General features: G+C 40.7%; 1 protein-coding gene across 1 annotated transcript in view; it reads left to right on the top strand.

The window, feature by feature from the left end:
• The first annotated feature begins 14,404 nt into the window (after nucleotides 1-14,404).
• lama2 (laminin subunit alpha 2) overlaps nucleotides 14,405-22,270 on the top strand; it is a 630,991-nt gene continuing 623,125 nt past the window's right edge. Inside the window, 1 exon segment of the mRNA XM_062978830.1 lies at nucleotides 14,405-14,579. Coding sequence (XP_062834900.1) covers nucleotides 14,462-14,579 — 118 coding nt within the window. The 5' untranslated portion in view covers nucleotides 14,405-14,461.

Below are 22,270 nucleotides of genomic sequence, written 5' to 3'. Positions count from 1 at the left end.
GATTGAGACATGCACCCATCCCTACTTGCTGGCATAAAAGATTATTATTATTATTATTATTATTATTAACTTTATTTCGATCCCGCTCTTCTCACCACACAGGGGACTCAGAGTGGCATACAACATACATCTAGGCAAAAATTCAGTGCCTCATTATACAAAACAAATAAAACATAACATTAAATCAATAGAAACAATCAATATATGAATGCAATTTAAAATCATTAACATTAAGATATTAAAACATAAAAACAGTATTTAGGTAAACACTACTAGGACGACCTGCCAACCTGCGAGCCCCGCACCGGTTCGCCCTCTCTCTCTCCCCCCCCCCCCCACGATCTTACGGTCTTCTGTGGGTCTCTTGGAAGGTGCTGTGTCCTGCAGCTACAGATCATTATTAGTGCTACAGCAGTTTTGGGAGATTCTTTGTACCTCCTCTTTCAACTGGTCACTAAAATTTGACATAAACAATTAAGAACAAGTTTCTGCTGTAATGGAATTAGTATACATTGGAAACACTCAAGGCTAGAGCTGAAAATTGGCTAGTTGGCACAAATAGCTTTATTCAAAACTACATGAAAACTATTATCAGTTTTTATCATAGGGGAATCCCCCTTTCTGCACAGGCTACACATAAAAACAAAGTATTGTTTGCAATGAATGTGTTATTAACAGAAAGATATTATGTTCACCCATTGCCCCCTGTAAAATACATATCGGTGCAGGACTAGTCCAAGACATTTGTTGCCCAAGACAAAGGACAAGATAGCATCCCCTCCTGGTCCCATGTATACAATTCAGACTGGACTGGTTATTGAATTTTATTTTAACTCAGCTGATGGGACAACATTCTCAACTGGACCAAAAGGTGGTAATTTTTTTAAAAAATAGGAGTGGTGAGGAGCTGTAACCACTCTGACCATGTTCTGCCTGAGGCCGTTGCCTCATACTGTCTAACAAAGGAGGTCTTGCTCTGCTTAACCACAAATCTAGTATTTGCGTTTTGCATGGAATGATTACATTTCATATCATGAAATGGCCAGAGTGATAAGAAACATAGGGACAGGTAAAAAGTTCACTAAGATTTGCCCACATATTTAATATAAATATTGTTAAATGATGAATGACAAGGATAGCTCTTCTATGGTTTTGGAATGGAATATGTATGTGAAACTATCATGTCAGTCTATATTAAAATGTATCATCTCATTTTACTGGTATGACTTTTTGGATTGAACAAAAGACAAAAAACAGAGAAGCTATTATATAAGTACTTACTTACTTATTTACTTAGGCGATCCCTCGTAGGCCGAGGATGATGGTCCTCCAGTTATAGGATCTTGGGGGTGTGTCCGTAGACGGGTTATTATATAAGTAAAATAAATTTGACTACAGTTCTCATCCCTCCCTCCTTCCCCCTTACGATGCCACACTTTCCTCTTTTTCAGTTCTTCTCATATTACATCTCTTGCTTCTTGCTCGCTTTGCCACTGTATCTCTCCTGCTCATTTCCACCCCTTTTACTTGCCTTCCATGTCTCATTCTCCATTACCTCCAACTCCGTTTTATCTCACACCATCACAATGTGCCCACCTCTTGCGCTTTCCACTCACACTGCTCATTCCCTCTACTCATTTTCTCATCTTACCTTGTACCATTGCTAGTAGTTACCCTTGCTTCTTGATTTTTTTTAATTCAATGCTCAGTCCTCCTTCCCTTTGTGCCCTTTCTCATCTCAGTGTGTACCCTCACAATATAATCTTCTGATCTTCCTACACACTTCTTCTTGAACCTTTTATTCTTCCTTTGCTCCTACTAATCCACCTTGCATCCTTGAAATAATCTCTCCCTTGCTTCTTACACTCCACTCCTTGCACCATTTACTCTGTATTCCCTCTACTCTTTTCCCCACGTCACCCTGTGTCTTCGCAATATGACCTTCCATTGCTTCTTACATTTTACCATCTGTATACAAGTGGACTTATTTCTTGCCAAAGAATTTGATGAAAATGTGTTCTTTAAGGGCTAGGAGCTTACTTTTCTCTCCATTTCTTCCTTCTTTCCTCTTTTGGGGAACACTTTCTTCCACCCACTGACTTTTCATAATGTCTATAACACTTTCATAATTGTTAGTTTTGCAAACTTAGTAAGTACATCTTGCGACTTGCATAAGGTCTGCTGGCGAGATTTGTGACAGGAAAGGTCATGAATTTCACAAAGGTTGCTTTTATTTAAACTGAAGACTCTGCATGAAGTATGAGTGCTGGTTGATATGTGCATTCCATATTGTAAATTTCCAAAGGCAAGATGACATTGAGGCAACAGGCATAATTGCTGTATTTTCTCTATATAAACCATGCAGTATTTTTTTAAAAAAATAAATAAATATTTGAACTCAATTCATCTTCCAAACGTGTGAGACATCTAGATTACATCAAGGTTTCTAGTAAAAATTACAATTCAAACCAAGTCCTCTCAGCATCTCTTTTCACAGCAGCATACTGTATAATAAAACATCAAAATTTTAAAAATACTTTATCAACATTGCTTAATAGATAAACACATAAACCATCCATTCTTGAATATCTAAAACCACCTATAAAGACACTGGCTGGTCTAGATCTTGATGTTATTCTCTTCAGATTATGATTCAGGGCCTTGAGGGCTAGATAACAAACCACCTCTGAATATCCATTGGAGAGCGTGGCAGAATCCTCCCACCCCCTAACAAACAGAGACTCCAGTTCCTGTAAAACTGCAAATGAAGCAGTGTCATCTCCCAGCCCAAGAAAACAACCAAGACTGAAAGCACAAAGTATGCTGTAGCATAATAAAATGAAGTCTGTACCTATAAGGGGTGATGTTTCAAGCAAGAAACAAAACCTGGAACCAACCTGACTTGACTTCTGGCTGTCCCAATGATGATTGACTACTTCTGGTGGGTTTTATGGGTTTTCAAATCAGCTTTGCCCCACTTTGAGAAAATTCAGGGGATACTCTGGTGTTTTGCTGGAGATTCTGGAGTATCCTGCAGCTTCAGGCTAATCTGGACAACTGGATAAGGCCTGATGTGGATTGCTCCATTGTCCAGATGGAATACTAGTGCCATTATTAGGTTATTAGGTTCCTTTTATTGGAGTATTTTAATCTAATGATTTTATCTTATATTGCTGCTATAGTCCCCCCCCCCCCACCTTTGAAGTTGACTGAATTGCATTGGTGGTTGTTTGATATTATTACTATTGATATTATTACTGTTGTATAAACCTTTGTTTTAACTTCTGTTTTATCATCTTCTTGTGTTTTAAACTGTGTGTATTGTTTATGTATTTGCGCTGTTACTTTTGTAACATTGTGAGCCACCCCGAGTCCCCATGGGGAGATGGTGGCGGGGTATAAATAAATTATTATTATTATTATTATTATTTATTGACACAACGACGTTGTATGACACAGCAAACAAGATAGTTATGCTGGATTTTGTTTCACAAAATCACAAGTCGAACACTTCCCAAGTGTCTAGGACTGTGTGATGTATTTTCGGATGATGCGCGCAGATCCCAGTAGGGTGGCCTTTTGCAGTTGGCAGATCGTAATTTTATTTTATTTTATTTATTTATTTATTTTACAGTATTTATATTCCGCCCTTCTCACCCCAAAGGGGACTCAGGGCGGATCACATTATAACACACATAGGGCAAACATTCAATGCCCATAACACATCAAACAGAGACAGAGAGAGACACGCAGAGGCAAGTTAACCTTCTTCTGAGGGGATGTTCGATTCTGGCCACAGGGGGGAGCAGCTGCTTCATCATCCACACTGACGGCACTTCCTCATACCAGGTCGTAAATTAGTTAATCTTGCCTCCCCACTTTTTATAAGTGGTACCTTATCTCCTACTTGATAGATGCAACTATCTTTCGGGTTGCTAGGTCAGCAACGAGCAGGGGCTATTTTTTATTTTTAATTGACGGGTGCTCACCCCGCCACGGGCTGGCCTCGAACTCATGACCTCATGGTCAGAGTGATTTAAGGCAGCTGCTCAACAGCTGCGCCACAGCCCGGCCCCAATTTTGTCAATGTCTATTGTTTCCAAATGCCGGCTGAGATCTTTTGGCACAGCACCCAGTGTGCCCATCACCACCGGGACCACCTGCACTGGTTTCTGCCAGAGTCTTTGAAGTTCAATCTTGAGGTCCTGATAGCGGCTGAGTTTTTCCTGTTGTTTTTCATCAATGCGACTGTCACCTGGGATGGCAACATCAATGATCCAAACCTTGTTCTTTTCCACAACTGTGATGTCTGGTGTGTTGTGTTCCAGAACTTTGTCAGTCTGGATTCGGAAGTCTCACAGTATCTTTGCGTGTTCATTTTCCATGACCTTTGCAGGTTTGTGATCCCACCAGTTCTTTGCTGCTGGCAGGTGGTATTTGAGGCATAAGTTCCAATGAATCATTTGGGCCACATAGTTGTGCCTCTGTTTGTAGTCTGTCTGTGCAATTTTCTTGCAGCAGCTGAGGATATGATCAATGGTTTCGTCGATTTCCTTGCAGAGTCTGCACTTTGGGTCATCAGCTGATTTTTCGATCTTGGCCTTAATTGCATTTGTTCTGATGGCTTGCTCCTGGGCTGCAAGGATCAGGCCTTCTGTCTCCTTCTTCAGGGTCCCATTCGTGAGCCATAGCCAGGTCTTCTCCTTATCAGCTTTTCCTTCAATTTTGTCAAGGAACTTTCCATGCAATGTTTTGTTGTGCCAGCTGTCAGCTCTATTTTGTAGTGTGGTTTTCTTGTACTGGTTTTTTGTCTGCTGTGCTTTGAGGAGTTTCTGATTTTTGACTTCAATCAAAGCAGGTTCTTCACTTTGCTTTACATATTCTGCCAGGGCATGTTCTTCTTCTTTGACTGCTTGTTTGACTTGTAAGAGTCCTCTGCCCCCTGATCTTCTAGGCAGATATAGCCGGTCAACATCACTGCGAGGGTGCAGTGAATGATGAATTGTCATGAGTTTTCTTGTTTTTCTGTCCAAATTGTCCAGTTCCGCCTGTGTCCAATTTATAATGCCAGCAGTATATCTTATGACAGGTGTGGCCCAGGTGTTTATGGCCTTGATGGTGTTGCCTCCATTGAGCTTGCTTTTGAGAATTTTTCTGACCCTTTGTGTGTATTCTTTGCTGACCACAGTTTTCACATGTTCATGCTTGATGTTGTCCAGCTGTAATATGCCCAGATATTTATAGGCCTCTGGCTGGTGACACTTTATTGTTTGGCCATTGGGCATATTTATGCCCTCACTTTCAATGATTTTTCCCTTCTTCAATGCCACTGTCGAACATTTGTCCAAACCAAACTCCATGTTGATATCAGTGCTAAAAATTCGGACAGTGTTGGTCAGAGACTGGATTTCAGTTTCCGTTTTCCCATATAGCTTCAGGTCATCCATGTACATCAAATGTGAAATTTTGTGAGAATTCTTAGATGTTTGGTAGCAGAGATTTGTTTTTTGTAAGATTGTTGATAGAGGGATCATGGCAATAATGAAAAGCAGAGGGGACAATGAATCTCCCTGGAAAATTCCTCTCCTGATGTTGACAAGTCCATAGCTTTCATTTCCAACAAACAGTTCAGTTTTCCAGTGCTCCATCATGTTTTCAATGAAGGTGCCAACGTTTTTACAAATCCCGATGGCGTCCAGGCACTTGATGCTCCAGCTGTGTGGGAGTGAGTCAAAGGCCTTTTTGTAGTCAATCCACGTCATGTGAAGATTAGCTTTTCGGCTCTTACAGTTCTCCAGAATCATTTTGTCAATCATTAACTGGTCTTTTGTGCCCCTGCTTTTCCGTTTGTTGCCTTTCTGTTCATCTGGCAAGATGTTTTTTTCTTCAAGATAGTCTTGAATTCTGTCAGCTATGATGCCAGTCAGTAGTTTAAACATAGTGGGCAGACACGTTATTGGCCTGTAGTTTCCTGGTGCTGCTCCTTTTGCTGGATCCTTTTGTATCAGGTATGTTCTTCCAGTTGTTAGCCATTCACTGATACTTCCTTTCTGCAGCATCTCATTGAATTGTTGGGCCATTTTTCCATGTAAACTAATCAGATGTTTGAGCCAAAATCCATGAAGTTGATCACTACCAGGCGATGTCCAGTTCTTGACTTTTTGCACTCGTTTGCTGATCATTTCAGTTGTTATTTCCATCTGTTCCATTTTGTTCTGTGAGAATTTTCCTTCAAACTCCTTTATCCACCCAGCGTTTTTGTTGTAGTTTTTATTATTTCCCCAAAGTTCTTTCCAGAATTTCGTTGTTGCAGTTTTCTCTGGCTTTATGGTTACTGTGTCTGTTGTTTGGTTCAGACTCTGGTAGAACCGTCTTTGGTCTGATTGAAACAGCTGATTTTGTCTGTACTGGATGATTCTGGCTTCATACCTTTCAATTTTTCTGGCCGTTTCACGATTTCCAAAGCTTCTTCCATTTTTCTGGTGTTTAGCCAGTACTTTCGGATCAGGTATTGCTTGGTTTTGTCATTCTTCAGTTTCTTCTCTTTCATATTTTTGAGGTTACTTGCATCTGATCTAAGTTTCTTGATTTTCAACTCTAGCCTGACCTTCCACTTTGGTTTTCCAGTCGATTTTCTTTGGGGCTGCCTTGGTTGTAGGAGCCCAAGCTCTTCTGTTACTATCACGGCTGCACTGTAGGCATACTGGTTTGTTTGTTTAATTGATGTTATTTGGACAGTGGAGAGTACTGCATTCACATCTTTCATGAGAGGTGTCAGGTGTCTCTTGGGCACTGTTTTTAGAGTTGGGAGCCGCTGTCTTATTGCATTTGCTGCAGCATGAGCCATGATCTTATCATTGAGCTCTTGTTGTCTTGCTGTCAAGGTTCCTGGTGGTTCAGCAGATGTTTCAAGTGCTGGTTCTTCAAATTCTTGCAAAAGCTCCACACTTTCTTCTGGTTCAATCTGTTCCACCATTCCAAGTGTTGCTGGAGTCTCTGCTGCTGTCTGTGCTGTGGTCTGATGGTAATTTACTTTGCAAATTTTCTGGATTTCTTCGAGTTCAACTTCACTGAACACTTTTTTCTGATTATGAATCTTCGTTGGTCAGCCAGTCGGGGTTCTGTTATCTGTGAGTCAGGGTACTCTTGTTTCCACAGTTGATGCATCCTTTTTTGGTAGCCACGCCTTTGAGGTTCAGATTTGTAGTAGCATTTCATAATTGTGCGGTTTTCTGGCATTGTGTATTTCTGCCGCTTCTGTGACTGTTCATTTGGGTTTTGATGATTCCGTAGCCCACTTGTCGATGGATGTCCAGAATCAGCAGCATCCACCGCGGTCCTTTTTATCCTGGGCGACGACCGAGCCAGTATAGACTTCGTTTGGGTTTGATTCTCCATAATGCTAATGGGTTAGGTGCTCTTAGTTCTGCTCCTCAGCTGAGGCCTCTCTGGCTTGGTTGGACCTGCCGGTAGTTACACTACCGCCAGCACAGCCCTCAGTCATCATTGGAGCAGTTAAGCCCCCCCACCACGTCAAGGTGGCACCTGCGGGGGGGGGATTATTATTATTATTATTATTATTATTATTATTATTATTATTATTTTCCTGCACTCAGCACTCACTCCTTCCTTATTGCATGGCACCTTTACTGATGTCAGAATGGGGTGCCCATGATGGCCAGATGATTGCATGGAGCTCTGTGTCCAGGTGGGAGCAGTGGCAATAACACAGAAATCCCAGCTGGGTCATATAAATGCACATTTTAACCTTCTTTCTAAAATTTACCTTGCCTAGGCAGTCTGTGCATTCTGTGTACATGGCAGGCTTAAACTGGAATGTTAGAACCTTGCTCCTAGGGACCACCGCTTGCAAAGTAGGACAGGTTGACCTAATATTTGACAGCTTGTTCAAAGCCTATTTGGAGCTAATTATGACGATCAAAGTTGTCATGCCTAATCTTGAATATGTGCTTTTGGTTAAAAGTTATGATTTCTTTTCTGCTTTATCCCTGTGCACACAAAAAACAGGTCTGTTTTCCAGATGTTGTAAATGTAATGAATAGTTGACTGTCGGCAGCACATTATTGCTGCTGTCATTTTGTCAGTGCCAAATGTATGCCAATTATGAAAATACATGAGGAGCGATGAGAATTCTTTGAAAATAAATTTCAGGTAAATGGAAGTACATAAGAGTTTTTGTCCAAATCTCAATATTGCTTGCTATTATAGGAGAAAAGAGCCTACTCAACATAGATGAGTAGTGAAGGGAATCAATGATTGTCTATACCAGAATATCTTGTTGTCAGCAAAATGCAGTATGCAATTGAATTGAATTTTTGGCCTGGAAAATTGAGAAAGTATGCAAAGAAAAGAATTCTTTTGGGTAAGTGCAGTTTTGTAAATATTTGCCTAGATATAGGCCCCTTCCACAAAGCTGTATAAAATCCACATTGAACTGGATTATATGGCAGTGTAGAGTCAGATAATTCAGTTCAAAGCAGTAATTGTGGATTATCTGCCTTGATATTCTGAGTCATTTGGCTGTGTGGAAAGGCCCCTTGTGTGTTGATATTATTTTATGAGCTGCATCTTATCCTCAGTTTGGGTTAGCTTTCCTTCATGTAATACTAGCTCCATGTTGTGGTAAGATTAGTAGAAGGTTGTAATGTTACCCTGAGATATTTATAAATGCATCCTATTATAAGAAGTCTCAAGTAGGTTCTATGCGGAGGTTTTGATCTATGGTGGTGATATACACACATACAGCTGAATATTTAGAAATGCATATTCATCTCTAGATTCATCTAGAGATGAATATGCACATATGCATTAATCCATACCACAGTCAAAATTCTTATTTAAACATTTCCTGCCCTATCTAAAAATAACTTCAGAGCAATGAAACCAAATCTCACTTTACATATGTGCCCTTAGGCAAAACACCACAGTCTCGCAACTGCAATAAAGAGAAAATAACAATACTGATGTGCCTTAGAGTCACTGTCTGGATCCCCGCAGTGGCTCTCCAACTGTGCACCGTAAAAATGAAGCTGTCATGTTGATTGTTGACCAGGTGTGCGAGGAATTCAAAAAAATCAATGTTGCCCAGAAGATATTGGTTCAATTTCTGATGTTTGACTGATTGAGGAAATTGGGAGACATGGTTCTAGAATCCAATTCTGTGATTTTATGTAGATTCTATGTAGACCGACTTACCATGTTTACTCAGTACTTTCTGCCATCTAACTATGCTTTATTATCCTAAGCTATCTGATATGGGGAATTGGTAACACCCCACCACCACCACCACCACCACACACACACACACAATATGCCAAGTGCTGGCATCAATTTTGTTCCCATTGACTACAATAGTTTCATTCTTTCCTGAAAACTATCTGCAGAGTGGAAACCAATACAGATTTTCAACAATCAACAGACGACCAGTATGGATAACATTGATCTAGGGCATTTTCAAATGGAAGTCATAAAGAAAGCACTGTGCAGCAATTCTCTACTTCTCTTTTAAGACGTTTTCTCTCATAAGGCAAAAAGAAAGAAGAAGCAATGGAAAAAGAAACAAGGGGGATTATGAGTGAAGAATGACCTTGTGTGATGTTCCCATAAAATTCAGTGAGTTAGGCAAGATGATGGCATGATAAAAGCCTAGTCTTGGTTTTATTGTACTTCTCTTATACTATAGTGTAGTGTGACATACCGAGTGAATTGCTTTCTCTGAAGTGCATTCCAGATAACACAGGCTATAGTAGCTCAGTTTTTGGACCTTCTATATCACTGTGATTTCTTGTCCTGTCTTTTCTCTTCTATTACATTTCTTTTGTTTTGCAGTCTTGAAATTCAGCATGTTCCTTGGCCATCTCAATTCTATTGTCAAGATCTTTCTCTGGCTGTCCTTCTTGTCCAATATTTCAAGCAAAAGAGGAAGAATGGCATGACAATTGAATCATAGTTATTGATTTTAGTTTCTAATGAAATATGTTTGGCCTTCCAAATCTTTACTAAATTTTCTGTCCTTGGCAGCATGTAATTCAATCCTTTTTATATGATCCTCATAGCCATTTTATGTCACCTTCCCAACTTCAACTTTGTTACTAACTTTCTGAACTATAAATTACTCTAGTAGTTATGTTTCTTGATTTCTAAATATTACATACAAAAGACTACACCTTTGAACTCAATATCAGTACAATACATTAATATTTTATTAGGCAAAGTAGCAGAAATATTATTTCAGGTAATGAATCTTTTAAATTGTATATTAAATCATGACTTTATATGAACCCCCCCCCCCAAATAAAGTTTGTTACCTAACCCCCCTTCCCCCTACAATCCACATTAGTTATTAGCTATAGATAATTGATCATGGGTGGTCAATAAAAATGTGTTGTTTTTTTTTATAAACTTCCTTTTGAAAATTCTGGTTTTGGCATGTGCATTTCAGGAAGGTTAAAGGATTGAGAAAATAATTGTAATGGATGTCTTCATGGAGCATAGGGCTACAATCTGATGAAAGAAATGTTAATTGATCTATCTAAAGTTATTTATTGTACTGATTTAATTTTCATAAATATGAATATGTCTGAAACAAAATATCCAATATTTTAACAAAAAGGTACCATAACATTTATTTTTATGTATTTTAATATTGGTTTGACTTTATGTTTGCTAATAAGTATCTTGCCATTATCTCATTTTTTCTCTAAATTAATGCATATTTTAAATTTGTTTGAACATTTCTGTTCCAAGATGTCACATATATGTAAAGCATGTTGTTGTTGTTGTTGTTGGAGGAGGAGACCTTCAGTGGTTTCTGATTTATAGTGACTCTAGGGCAAACCTACTGTAGGGCTATCTTGGGAAAATTTATTCAGAATGCATTCCTCTGAGGCCGAGAGATTGTTACTTGTCCAAGATAATCCAGTGGGGTTCTCCCAGAGTTCTAGCCCAACACTGAAACCACTGAGAAAGAAAGACAAAAGACCATAATCATATTTTCTATACACTTACTCCCTGGTCACTAATATCCATATAATGAAGTATTAAACTTGCATACAAGTGTTACCCATGTATGTATTTATTTATTTACTTTATTTATATCTTGCTTTTCTCCACCCCAAAGGGGACCCAAAGTGGCTCACAAACATTAAATTGCATCTCAATAAAATCAACAATCTAAAACATGAACAATTAAAACACATATAACCAATTAAACAGATTAAAACCAAATAAAATGCCAAATCAGAATCTCATAACCAAATTGTTTTCCAAAATCCATGTATACATACAGCTGAGCAGTACGGTTGCAGATGAAATTTTTGTATACTGTGCTGTTTTTCTGTACAATCGGTTTAGCAGAGTTGAAAAGGTTTGTTCCTTTTCTTAAAGAAGATTCTTGAACCTACTGCTATGAAGCTTCCCCTGCCTCTTGGGAGGGTGATTTTCAATCATATTCTTTCCTCCATCTTGCTCAGTTCAGTGGCAGGCAACAATTGAACAGCAAGAAGGCAGGACCAGTGTGGCATAGCGGTTGAAGCACTGGGTTATGGCTTAGAAGACCAGGGTTCAAATCCCTGCTTAGTAATTAAATCCACTGGGTGACTTTGAGCAAGTCACAAATCTCCTCTGAACAAATCTTGCCATGAAAACCTTGTGATTGGTTCACCTTAGGGTCAGCAGAGGTTGGAACTGACTTGAAGACACAGCAACAGGGCTACAGCCATGTTGTTCTTTCTCTGTTGCAAAGCTGATTGGCCAGAAGGGATGCCAAGGATAAACCAGCTTTTGGAAATATTCCTTGATGTTATACAAATTGACTAATGGTTATACACATTATTAAATGTTTGCTTTGATAATATGGGTTTATGATATCTCTCCAAATGGCAATGAAGCAAGCATGTGACGTATTAACGGCTCATTCTGTCATTCTGTATGCACTTATTTGGAGTAAACCTCACTGAGAAAAATGCATTTGATTACATTAGTTAGTTGGCACTATATGCTACTTTAAACCACAACATAGAGTGTAACAACAGAGAGCTATCTACCAAAGTGTAGCTAGTCATGGTGTGCCTGGATGATGATACCAAGGAAAAGTGGTTATGCGTGGCAGGTTGTCAAGTGGTGCCAAGAACTTTGCCATGTATCTGTCTTAGAATCTACAAAAACAATAAAGAGGCATAATCAGCCTTTTGCTATCTATACTCTTTGTCTATGTAGCAACTGATGTCTAGGTTTTAAGTAATTGTTATGTTATGTTGTTTTATAATTACGTTATTATATTGTGTTTTTAATTCATGGATTATATGTTAACTTATGTTGTGGTTGGGTTGTTCCCATGTAAGCTACCCCAAGTCCCTTCGGGAGATGGAGGTGGGGTACAATACCCCCCAAAAATCCATAAAGAAAACCTTGATTTTGCCATTTTACTACGCCACTGTATGTAATGGGACCTGCACAGCAAGTGAATGTTGGTATCCACAAGGGATTCTGGAACAAAATTCCAGCGGATACTAAGGGCACACAATATAAATTTCAGCATTCTTTAGATCAGTGGTTCTCGACCTGTGTGGTCCCCAGATGGTTTGGCCTTGAACTCCCAGAAATCCTAACAGCTGGTAAACTGACTGGGATTTCTGGGAGTTGTAGGTCAAAACACCTGGGGACCCACAGATTGAGAACCACTACTTTAGGTGTTGCTACAAGGGTTTAAAAAGCAAACTGATATGCTGCCACTTTGTAAACGGGTCTATGAGCATAAATAGACTTTGCCTGAATAAAGTGGAGAAATAATGTTCCATTGTAACTAGATGTAACATTTTCATGCTTAGTCCTAGGGAATCGTTGCAAGCTCCTCCGCTCCTTTGTTGCCAAGTTGGCAGTCTGTTTTGTAGTCTGTAGACTCAATTATAGCCTGTAAATTCCCTTTAATCCCTTCCAGATATTTTGCATCCAGATTCTCGCAGCGGTGCCTCATTCCCCTACCACCCACTCCTTGTATTGACATTTCCTCCCTCCCTTGTGTTTCAAAGTCTAGTCCATTGCTGGTAGAAAAAAGTGGGCTCCTTTGCCTGCAGATTAATGGTCAAACTAATGCCTATAACACAACTCAACCAAAAAAAAAACTTTTTTTCATGGTGTCTTGGTTTTTAGGCCTGTTCCCAGGGTTATTTGGGCCACTCATTCAGAAAATAGCCCTGGATAGACTGCATCAGCTCTAGTTTCTTAGATATGTTTATTGAGGTTTTCTATGGGTGAGCAGATGGTGTCTACTAGAATCATAAAATCATAGAGTTGAAAGAGACCATCCAGTCCAACCCCCTGCCACGAAGCAGGAAAATCACATTCAAAGCGCCCCCGAAAGATGGCCATTCAGCCTCTGTTTAATAGCCCCCACTGCTGAACAGCTCCAGTAGAGCACTAGTATTTATCATTTATTTATTTACCTTATTCCCCCTCGTCTTTGTCTACCCCGAAGGGTGGCTTACATATGGCTTACATATGGCATATGGCATCTGCATAGTAGATGGCATCTGTTATGTATCTCAAAAACTAGAGCTGATAGAAACTGGTGCAATTTTTGGAATCAACAGGTCAAATATACAAATAGAGGGCTAACATTATAGGCATCAAATTTTTGTGACAGTGTAACAGGAACACCAAAATGGCCTTTTGGGAGTGCATCACCACTGTCGAATTAATGCCATTTGACAGCACTTTGACTGTTGTGGAATCCTGGAAGCCTAGTTTGGTGAAGTCCCAGCACATTTTGGAAGAAAAGGCTAAAGACGTTGGTAAACTACAACACCCATGATTCCATAGCATTGAGACATAGCAATTCAATTTGAATCAAACTACCTTGATGCTCCAGTCTAGACCAGGCATGGGCAAACTTCAGCCCTCCAGGTGTTTTGGACTTCAACTCCCACAATTGTGGGAGTTGAAGTCCAAAACACCTGGAGGGCTGAGGTTTGCCCATGCCTGGTCTAGATGCATGCCATCCTGTCACCTCTCACTTGACAGGCTACCAGATTCCCATGGCTTCCTCCTCTTTTCCTTCTCAGCTGTTGTTGTTTTGAGCTGTTCCCGGACTTTCTGGGCACGACCTTGTTGTTGTTCCCTTATCTCCGGGCTCGGCATGCCTTCACTCCCCCCCCCCCCCAACTCCTCCGCCCCCAAATTCCCTTCTGCCTTCGTGCTCCAGCCTCCCACTTTGGAAGGCTTCCCCGATTGTTCATTGTCTTGTGACCCCCCTCTTCGGGCCAAGAGGGCCAGGCGAGGAAAAGAGAGCGAGCGAGCGAGAGAGAGAGCGGGACAGAGGCGGTCCCTTGGTCCCTGGTGGCGGGGTGTGTGTGTGTGCTTTCCCCTCCTCCTCCTCCTCCTCTTCTCTTCTGGAGAAGCGGCTCTGCTCTTCTCCTCACTTCTCCTCACTTGGCCAGTCGCGATGGCGAGGTGGCTTCCCCTCGCCTTGGTCCTGCTTCCTGCCTTGTGGAGCCGGTACCTCTTCCAAGCGGCGGCGCAACAGAGGCAGAAGCCGCCCCAGGCAGCGCCTCAGCAACGAGGTACGGAGGGGCTTCCTGGCAAAGGACGCAGGCGCCCCAAACGCCCCCCGCTTGCTTGGCTTCTTCTCCTTCTTCTGGAGAACTAGTCCTGCCTTGGCAACGTTGGCTGTTTCCCGGCAGGGCTTACAGAAGGAGAAAAGTCCTGCTGGGAAACATCCAACTAACTTTCTTGGGACCCTTTGAGCAGCTCTGTCGGAAGGGAGTCTCCTACAAGGCGAGACTCTGACGCTGAACCCGTTCCCTTGGCGGTGGCCTTGGAGAGGAACCCCCTCAGTCCCCGTCTCCCGCTCGCTCGCTCGCTCGCTCTGCATCCCTGGCTTTATCAAAGCGGCTTTCCCTTCCTAAACGCACCTGTGTTCCTTTGCGCGCCTTAACAGGTACAGGAGAGGCGCGCGCAGCCCCCTCTCCTATTCTGACTAAGGCACGCGAGCCACGTCGCGCGTCTGTCTGCATATACACTTCCCGCCTGATTGGCAAGCGGAGGCTGAGGTAAAAAGGGTGTTGTGGCTTCTTTGAGGCACACCTGTTTCTTTCAGGATGCAGGATTGTGGACCACAGCCTACTTCTTCAAATGCCGAAAGTGTCTCCTCCTCCTCCTCCTCCTTTTCCTCGTCCTCCTTCTCTTTCCTCATCTTCTTGGCCTTCTTCAGGCCCTTTTTCTTCTGCTACTCCTGCTCTTCCTCTTCATCTCCTTCCCCGCATTCTCCTCCTTCTTTCCCTCTTGCTGCCTCCTCCTCCTGTTCTTCTTCTTGTTGTCCCTATTCTTCTTCTCTTTCTTTTTCTCTTGCTCCTGTCTCGCCCCCTTCTGCCACCTCTCCTTCTTGCTCCCTGTACTTCTTGTACAGAGAAGGCATGATGATCATCAAGTTAGCAGAGGACACAATTGGGAGATAGCCACAGGCCTGTAGCCGGGAAGGTGGGGGGATTGAAACCACCCCCGAAATTTTTCAGATTTTAAAAAAACCTGGTTTACTCATGAATTTTAACTAGTTAACCAAATCCCCATGCTAAGTCTATGAGATGCAAAAAATTAAGAGTCCCTCCAGGCACTATCTCAAGCAGATATTGACGGGTCTGTAGCGGGGGGGGGGGGGGGGGGGTAGAAGTTCAAAATTTTCAAAACCCCCTCTGAATTATTATTTTTTTGCTACGGCCCTGGATAGCCAATATTCCAGAAGACAGAAGCAGAACTCAGAAATGATCTTAAAAAATTAGAGAGATGATTGGCCGAAATGAACAACATGAATTTCAACAGGGACAGATGCAAGATACTCCACTTAAGCAGAAAAAATGAAATGTAAAGATAAAGAATGGGGGACGCCTGGCTTGATAGCAGTACATGTGAAAATGATCTAGGAGTCCTCGTGGACACGAAGGTGAACATGAGCCAACAATGTCACGTGGCAGATAAAAAGCCAATGGGATTTTGGCCTGCATAAACAGGAGTCTAGTGTCTAGATCCAGGAAAGTCATGCTACCCCTCTATTCTGTCCAGTTCTGGGCACTGCAATTGAAGGGAGATGTTGACAGGCTGGAATGTGTCCAGAGGAGGGCAACTCAAATGATCAAGGGTCTGGAGAACAAGCCCTTTGAGGAGCAGGTTAAAGAGCTGGGCATGTTTAGCTTGCAGAAGAGAAGGCTGAGAGTAGACATGATGAGGGCCATGTATAAATATGTGAGAGGAAGTCATAAGGAGGAGGGAGCAAGCTTGTTTTCTGCTGCCCTGGAGACTAGGACGCGGAACAGTGGTTTCAAACTATAGGAAAGGAGATTCCACCTGAACATTAGGAAGAACTTCCTAACTGTGAGAGCTGTTCAGCAGTGGAATTCTCTGCCGAGTGTGGTAGAGGCTCCTTCTTTGGAGGCTTTTAAACAGAGGCTGGATGGCCATCTGTTGGGGGTGCTTTGAATGCGATTTTCCAGCTTCTTGGCAGGAGGTTGGACTGGACGGCCCACAAGGTCTTTTCCAACTCAATGATTCCATTATTCTTCTCCCTCCCCCAGCCTAACCCCCTCCTCCTTTCTTCTTCATACAGGTTGAGTATCGTTTAGCTGGGATTCCAAAGTCCTTCAAAATTGTCCCCATGTGTGGCTAAAATAGCAAAACCTTTGCTTTCTGATCTTTCCGTAGGCACTAACTAGGTTTCATGCACAAAGGTTTTGAAAAATATTGCGTATAAAATCACCTTCCGACTATGTGTGTAAGGCACATATGAAACATCAGTTTATTGTTTGGTCTTGGGTCCCATCTTCAAGACATCTCATTATGTATATAGGAGAATTCCAAAAGCTGAAATATGGGGCACTTCTGGCCTCAAGCATTTTAGATAAGGGCTGCTCAACCTGTATCCAAAGCAGAGAAATTGGATGGTATAGGGAGTCAGTCTCTTTCCTATTGGCAGATCACTTCCAGTAAAACGCATCTTGAGAGAAACACGTTTCAGTCAGTTTCAGGCTACAGTGTGAGATGGTCATGCCAAGATATACTGCATGAATGTTTGGTGGGGAGGGGGAGACAAGAGAAAGTTCCAAATAAATGCACACTGCTTTCCCTCCGTAATGCTAGGATAGCATTCTCTGTATTCTTTTCCCTAATTCTTTTTAATTTGCAGGAGAAGAAACAGTTGAGTGGATAATATGGAAACAATGTTAATTAGGGACAAGAATGGTTTTAACAGGATTTAAAACATGTGTGACTTCAACTACAATTTAAGTATGACAATTAAAGTGACAGGGGCAGGCATAACCCCTTAGCTCTTGAAAGTAAAAGTGTGGCGTAAGGTATTTTAAGAGTGGAATCTAAAAATAAGCTGAATAACTCTGCTTGATTATGAATTTCATGTAGTAATTTGAAAGCAATCAAAATCCTCATACTGCTGTAAGAATTTTCTGTTCATCCCACATTTTAAGCTAGAATATGAGATGCTTTAACTTGTAAATTGTAATATGTTGTGCTTTTTAGGAAGCCTCAAGCAGATGCCTTATTTATGCTAATCTTTGAAGATGACTAGCACCATGGCTAAGGCTGCAATCCTTTACATAAAGTACTTTGCCATAAGTGCCACTGAAATCAACTGGATTTATTTTCAAGTAAATGTTCAATGGAGTAGATCACATATGCCTTTATAGAAAGTTATTGTAAACTGTGTGGTGGGGAACAAGTTCACTCAAACATGTTGACTGCATTTGGAAATTGACTCAGTGGAAAAAGGAGAACAGCCAGTCACATTTTAAAATAGCGCATTTAAAATAAATTGGAGTGTATATTCATTGCTGCTGCCATTTACTGCTCAGACAAGAAGGTAATTTCCCACTATAGAAATACTTATTTCACATTTCTTTTTACTGCTGATGTTATAGTGATTTATAAAGAGGTTACACTTTATTTGTAACTTCAGACAATTACATGTCATGGGCCAGATGAATGTATATTTCTAAACTTCAGTGAACAGGGGCTAAAAAGTTTGCAAAGAGAAGGAATGGAGATCAAAGGACCAATGCAATCAAATACAATTACATGTACTTTGGCTACATTCTAGTGAGGGTCGTGAACTGTTTTAGAAATGTAAACAATGAAAGTAGTCTTGGAGAGACATGAAATGGGCAGATGAAGATATCCATAGGTGTTTTGGCAAGGAACCTTCATTAATATGGGTAGCCAGCCACACTCAAAACAGAATCCAAGCAAAGCAGATATATTTCCACCAGAGTTCTATGAGTATATATTTGCCTGCCCCTATCTACCTTCTATCATTTCCCAAATCTGAGCCTGTAATCTTAGTTAGGGATCAAAATTATGGAAATATATACTATATTTACTGCCATGATGATGATGATGATTTTATCTTCCTCAAAATTTTCAGTGTTCTAGTACTCCTGCAGAATACAGGAGGTCCATCACTTTCACATTGGCTAGGTGAACAGGACCCCTTCCAAAAATGGGAAAAGTATGAATTTTTAAAAAGACCATTCTTTTTACTGGAGGGAACACCTCTCAAGGAATCTCTAGGGCTACCAGGGAAAAGGGAAAGCTAATCCTAATGAGACACTCTCCATGTGTTACTGCTTTGAAGTACCTTAATGCAATGGCTACCATGGCTGTAAGGCACAAGTGTGAAATGAGCACAAATGTGGCATTAGCATATTTAAGACACTATCACAGTACTTCTGTGTCCTTCTACACAGTAATACCTTTGAGACATGGTAGATTTTGAGTTACCCTCAAGTGCTGTGATCAAAATTTGTGAGAGATCCACACAGTGACAAAACTGCTATCTCTAGGATAGACTACTGCAATGCACTCTATGTGGGTTTGCCTTTGAAGACTGTTCGGAAGCTTCAAATAGTCCAACGAGAGGCAGCTAGGTTAATAACTGGGATGGCGTACAGGGAGCACACAATTCCTATATTGCGTCAGCTCCACTGGCTGCCAGTTTGCTACCGAGCACAATTCAAAGTGCTGGCTTTGGCCTATAAAGCCCAAAATAGCCCTGGCCCAGTTTACCTGTCTGAACGCATCTCCTTCTATGAACCACCGTGGAGATTGAGATCTTCCAGGGAGGCCCTGCTCTTGGTCCCACCACCATCATAGGCACGATTGGCAGGGACGAGAGACAGGGCCTTCTCAGTTATTGCTCCTCAGCTATGGAACTCCCTCCCTGGTGAGATTAGATAAGCTCCCTCCCTCCAAGATGGTAAAGACCTGGGCCTTCTCAGTGATTGCTCCTCGGCTATGGAACTCCTTCCCTGGTGAGATTAGATCAGCCCCCTCCCTCCTGTCCTTTAGAAAGATGGTAAAGACCTGCCTGTGGGACCAAGCCTTTGGGGCAGTGCAATGAGGCAATAATAGGAAACCTACTCTGCTGACCAGAGCCAGCATGGTGTCCTGACTAAGCTGGTTTAAACAGCTGATTTTAAAGTAGATATAACTGATTTTAATGTTTAATGTTTTTAATGTTTTAATGTTTGTGTATATTTATAATTATTTATTTCCCTACATGGAATGCTTACCATATATATGTTGTGCTCTGCCTTGAGTCCCCTTCGGGGTGAGAAGGGCAGAGTATAAATATTTTTTTAAAAATAAATACATAATCTCAACAGCTGGTGACCAGACAATGTCAAGGATCCATTATGCTTTTCTAACTCACTAACCACACATTCAAAATCTAGCAAAATTTTTAGAAATGGTTACTTTGCCTCTTCTTGGTGGAGAGAAAATTGGTATCCAGTTATGTTATTCTACTAGCATAAAGTTTACAGAAACTTAGTGCAAGTATCTTAGTGCAAGTATCAAATCCAGTACTTACACCCCATTATACTGACACTATAATGCAGCATGGAAACAATTTTGGAGAAACTGGTTTTGTTGTGTGTGATTAAATTGCGATGCCATGAACTGGTTTAAAGCTAGGAAGGTGATTATATTCACCATGGAATCCAGCCTTGTGGATGCTTGTAAGTTTCCCCTCACCATTTCCTGCAGTGATATGCATCAGCACTCTGGTGGCATATGGGGTGGATAAAAGGAAAGTGACAGTTAAGAGCAGAGGTAATCAATTACCTCTCCCAGGGGAGTCAATTAGCCCTCTGTTAGGTAGCCATACCCTTGGGGCATTTTTCAGCAGTCCCCATTCTGGATTCTGTAATGTGCTTCAACAGGGGCAGGTGTCTATAATGTGCCCCACATTTTGTAGAGGCAATTTCACCCTGGTTCTGGGATATATTGCAACACATTTTAAGGCATGTTTTGGACTTTTCTGCAACTTTTAAAATGTGTGATACTCTCTTTAATGCATGCTGCAGCACATTGGCAATGGGATTTTTTTTGTAGCTGCTGTAGTTTTGAGTTGGCTTGGAGTTGTATTAAATCATCAATGTAGATGGACCTTTGGTTTCTGGTTTTACAAAGGGCTCTATAAGCTGTTCAGCAAGTTGCTCCACAAGACATTGCACTACTGTTCTATAAGCGGTCATACAAGGTGTTGTACAAAACATTATGACTTTACTAGACTTCTTTTTTGTACCACTGGTTCTAGTTGTTATGCTGAGAATAGTGCACCCTCTTGTTTCTTTATTTCTCCACTTGTCCAACATTGAATAAACCTCAGTACCATGTAACCTAAAACAATAGTACTGTGAACAAATGCTATGTTAGTACTGAACAGCACTTTGACATTTTCTTATTTTTATATGATAATGAAGTATGTCTAAGGCATTTTAGGTCATGACATAGTTAGGATATCTACAGAGTTTCCAGATGGTTATTAAAATGTAGAATTCCAGCACATCTGACACAATTCTCTGGTTTGTAATTTGACTTTTAAAGTTTTCTGGGGACCTTTGTGGTCAAAATTTTTGAGTTAATTTAATAGTCATCTCTTTCCTTCATATGTTGCTTATTTGTTGACTCCAGTATTCTTTTCCCCTTTCCTTTGACTATATCAGGCCTGCCTAAGAAAAACAATCTTCTAGAACACTATATCTTATATGTTTGAATATTCTTAGTTTAGGAAAACATGCCAAAAAGATATATAGCAGTCCTTAAAAACCAGCCTCTATGATTTCCCGCTTCCTCCAGAGTATTAGAGTGAATTTTCTGCGGGTGGATAAAATACTTCATACAGTACTTGGAATCAGTTTTTGAAATCTCCAAATATAAATGAGTTATAAATTTCACACCAAGTTATGTCATGCTTCCTGATCTTAACATCAATTTAATTTTCAGATTCTGTCTGTTGTAGATTACATTCCATATATTCTGAGTGAGATAATGATTTGGAGACTTTTATTTGGGCCATAATCTTGGTATGAGATATCTAGTACTATATTGTCATTTACTGCTGAACTTATAGTTAATTGGCAAGTGGTTACTGCATAGCTTTGAAATAACTTCGTATCCAGCTCTGGGTCATCTGTAAAAAAACTTGGTGATCAACACAGTTTATGTAAATAGTTCCTTGAATATAAAATTTCACCAAATGCTAAGTCCAGCATTTAAATTATATAATGATTTTTGGAATCTGATTTTATTATATTATCATTATAAAGTTATCATGTGTGTTGGTATGCTTTGAGAACTTTATCTCATGAACCCACTATTTCACTACAGTCATGTTATTGTTAATAGTGGGTTCACACCATTGAGAATCCTTGGTAATGTACCCCGATTCATTAGCACAATTGTGTCAATTCAAGATCATACTTCTGCTCACTCTTGTATCCCTGCTTTCCCACATTACTGTGGGTCCTTATTTTTTAATGCAATTGCATCATTCCAACATTTAAAAACAAAAAAAGCAAATATAAATCTAAAATATATGGAAATAGTTGGCTTGAGAATTACGAGGGAAAAGAGGAGAAGAATCCCATTCCTGATGTCATTTTACGACTGTCATTCTGGTTCAGAGGAGGAAGGGATGCATTGCACAATGATAAGTGATGGAAATGTTGTGGGATTGATAGGTTTTACCCATCAATAGCAAGGGTTGAGAGAATCACAGTGGGAAGGTAGACTGGCAGCAGGATGCACACAGTCCAGCTGCAATGCTGATTTGTCTGCCTTGTGTGATAAAGTCCTTAGTCTTTTAACATGTATTTTGTTGGTTTTATTTGTTTCAGTGATCAATTATACTGGGAGCTTATCGAAATGGGAGTGTGTACTACATTGTGTCACTGGGAAGTGGGGCACC

The sequence above is a fragment of the Anolis carolinensis genome, chromosome 1 (assembly GCF_035594765.1).
Source record: "Anolis carolinensis isolate JA03-04 chromosome 1, rAnoCar3.1.pri, whole genome shotgun sequence".
Taxonomy (NCBI): Eukaryota; Metazoa; Chordata; class Lepidosauria; order Squamata; family Dactyloidae; genus Anolis; species Anolis carolinensis.
Note: the sequence above shows the minus strand (reverse complement) of the source record. Positions and strands in the feature narration are given on the sequence as shown.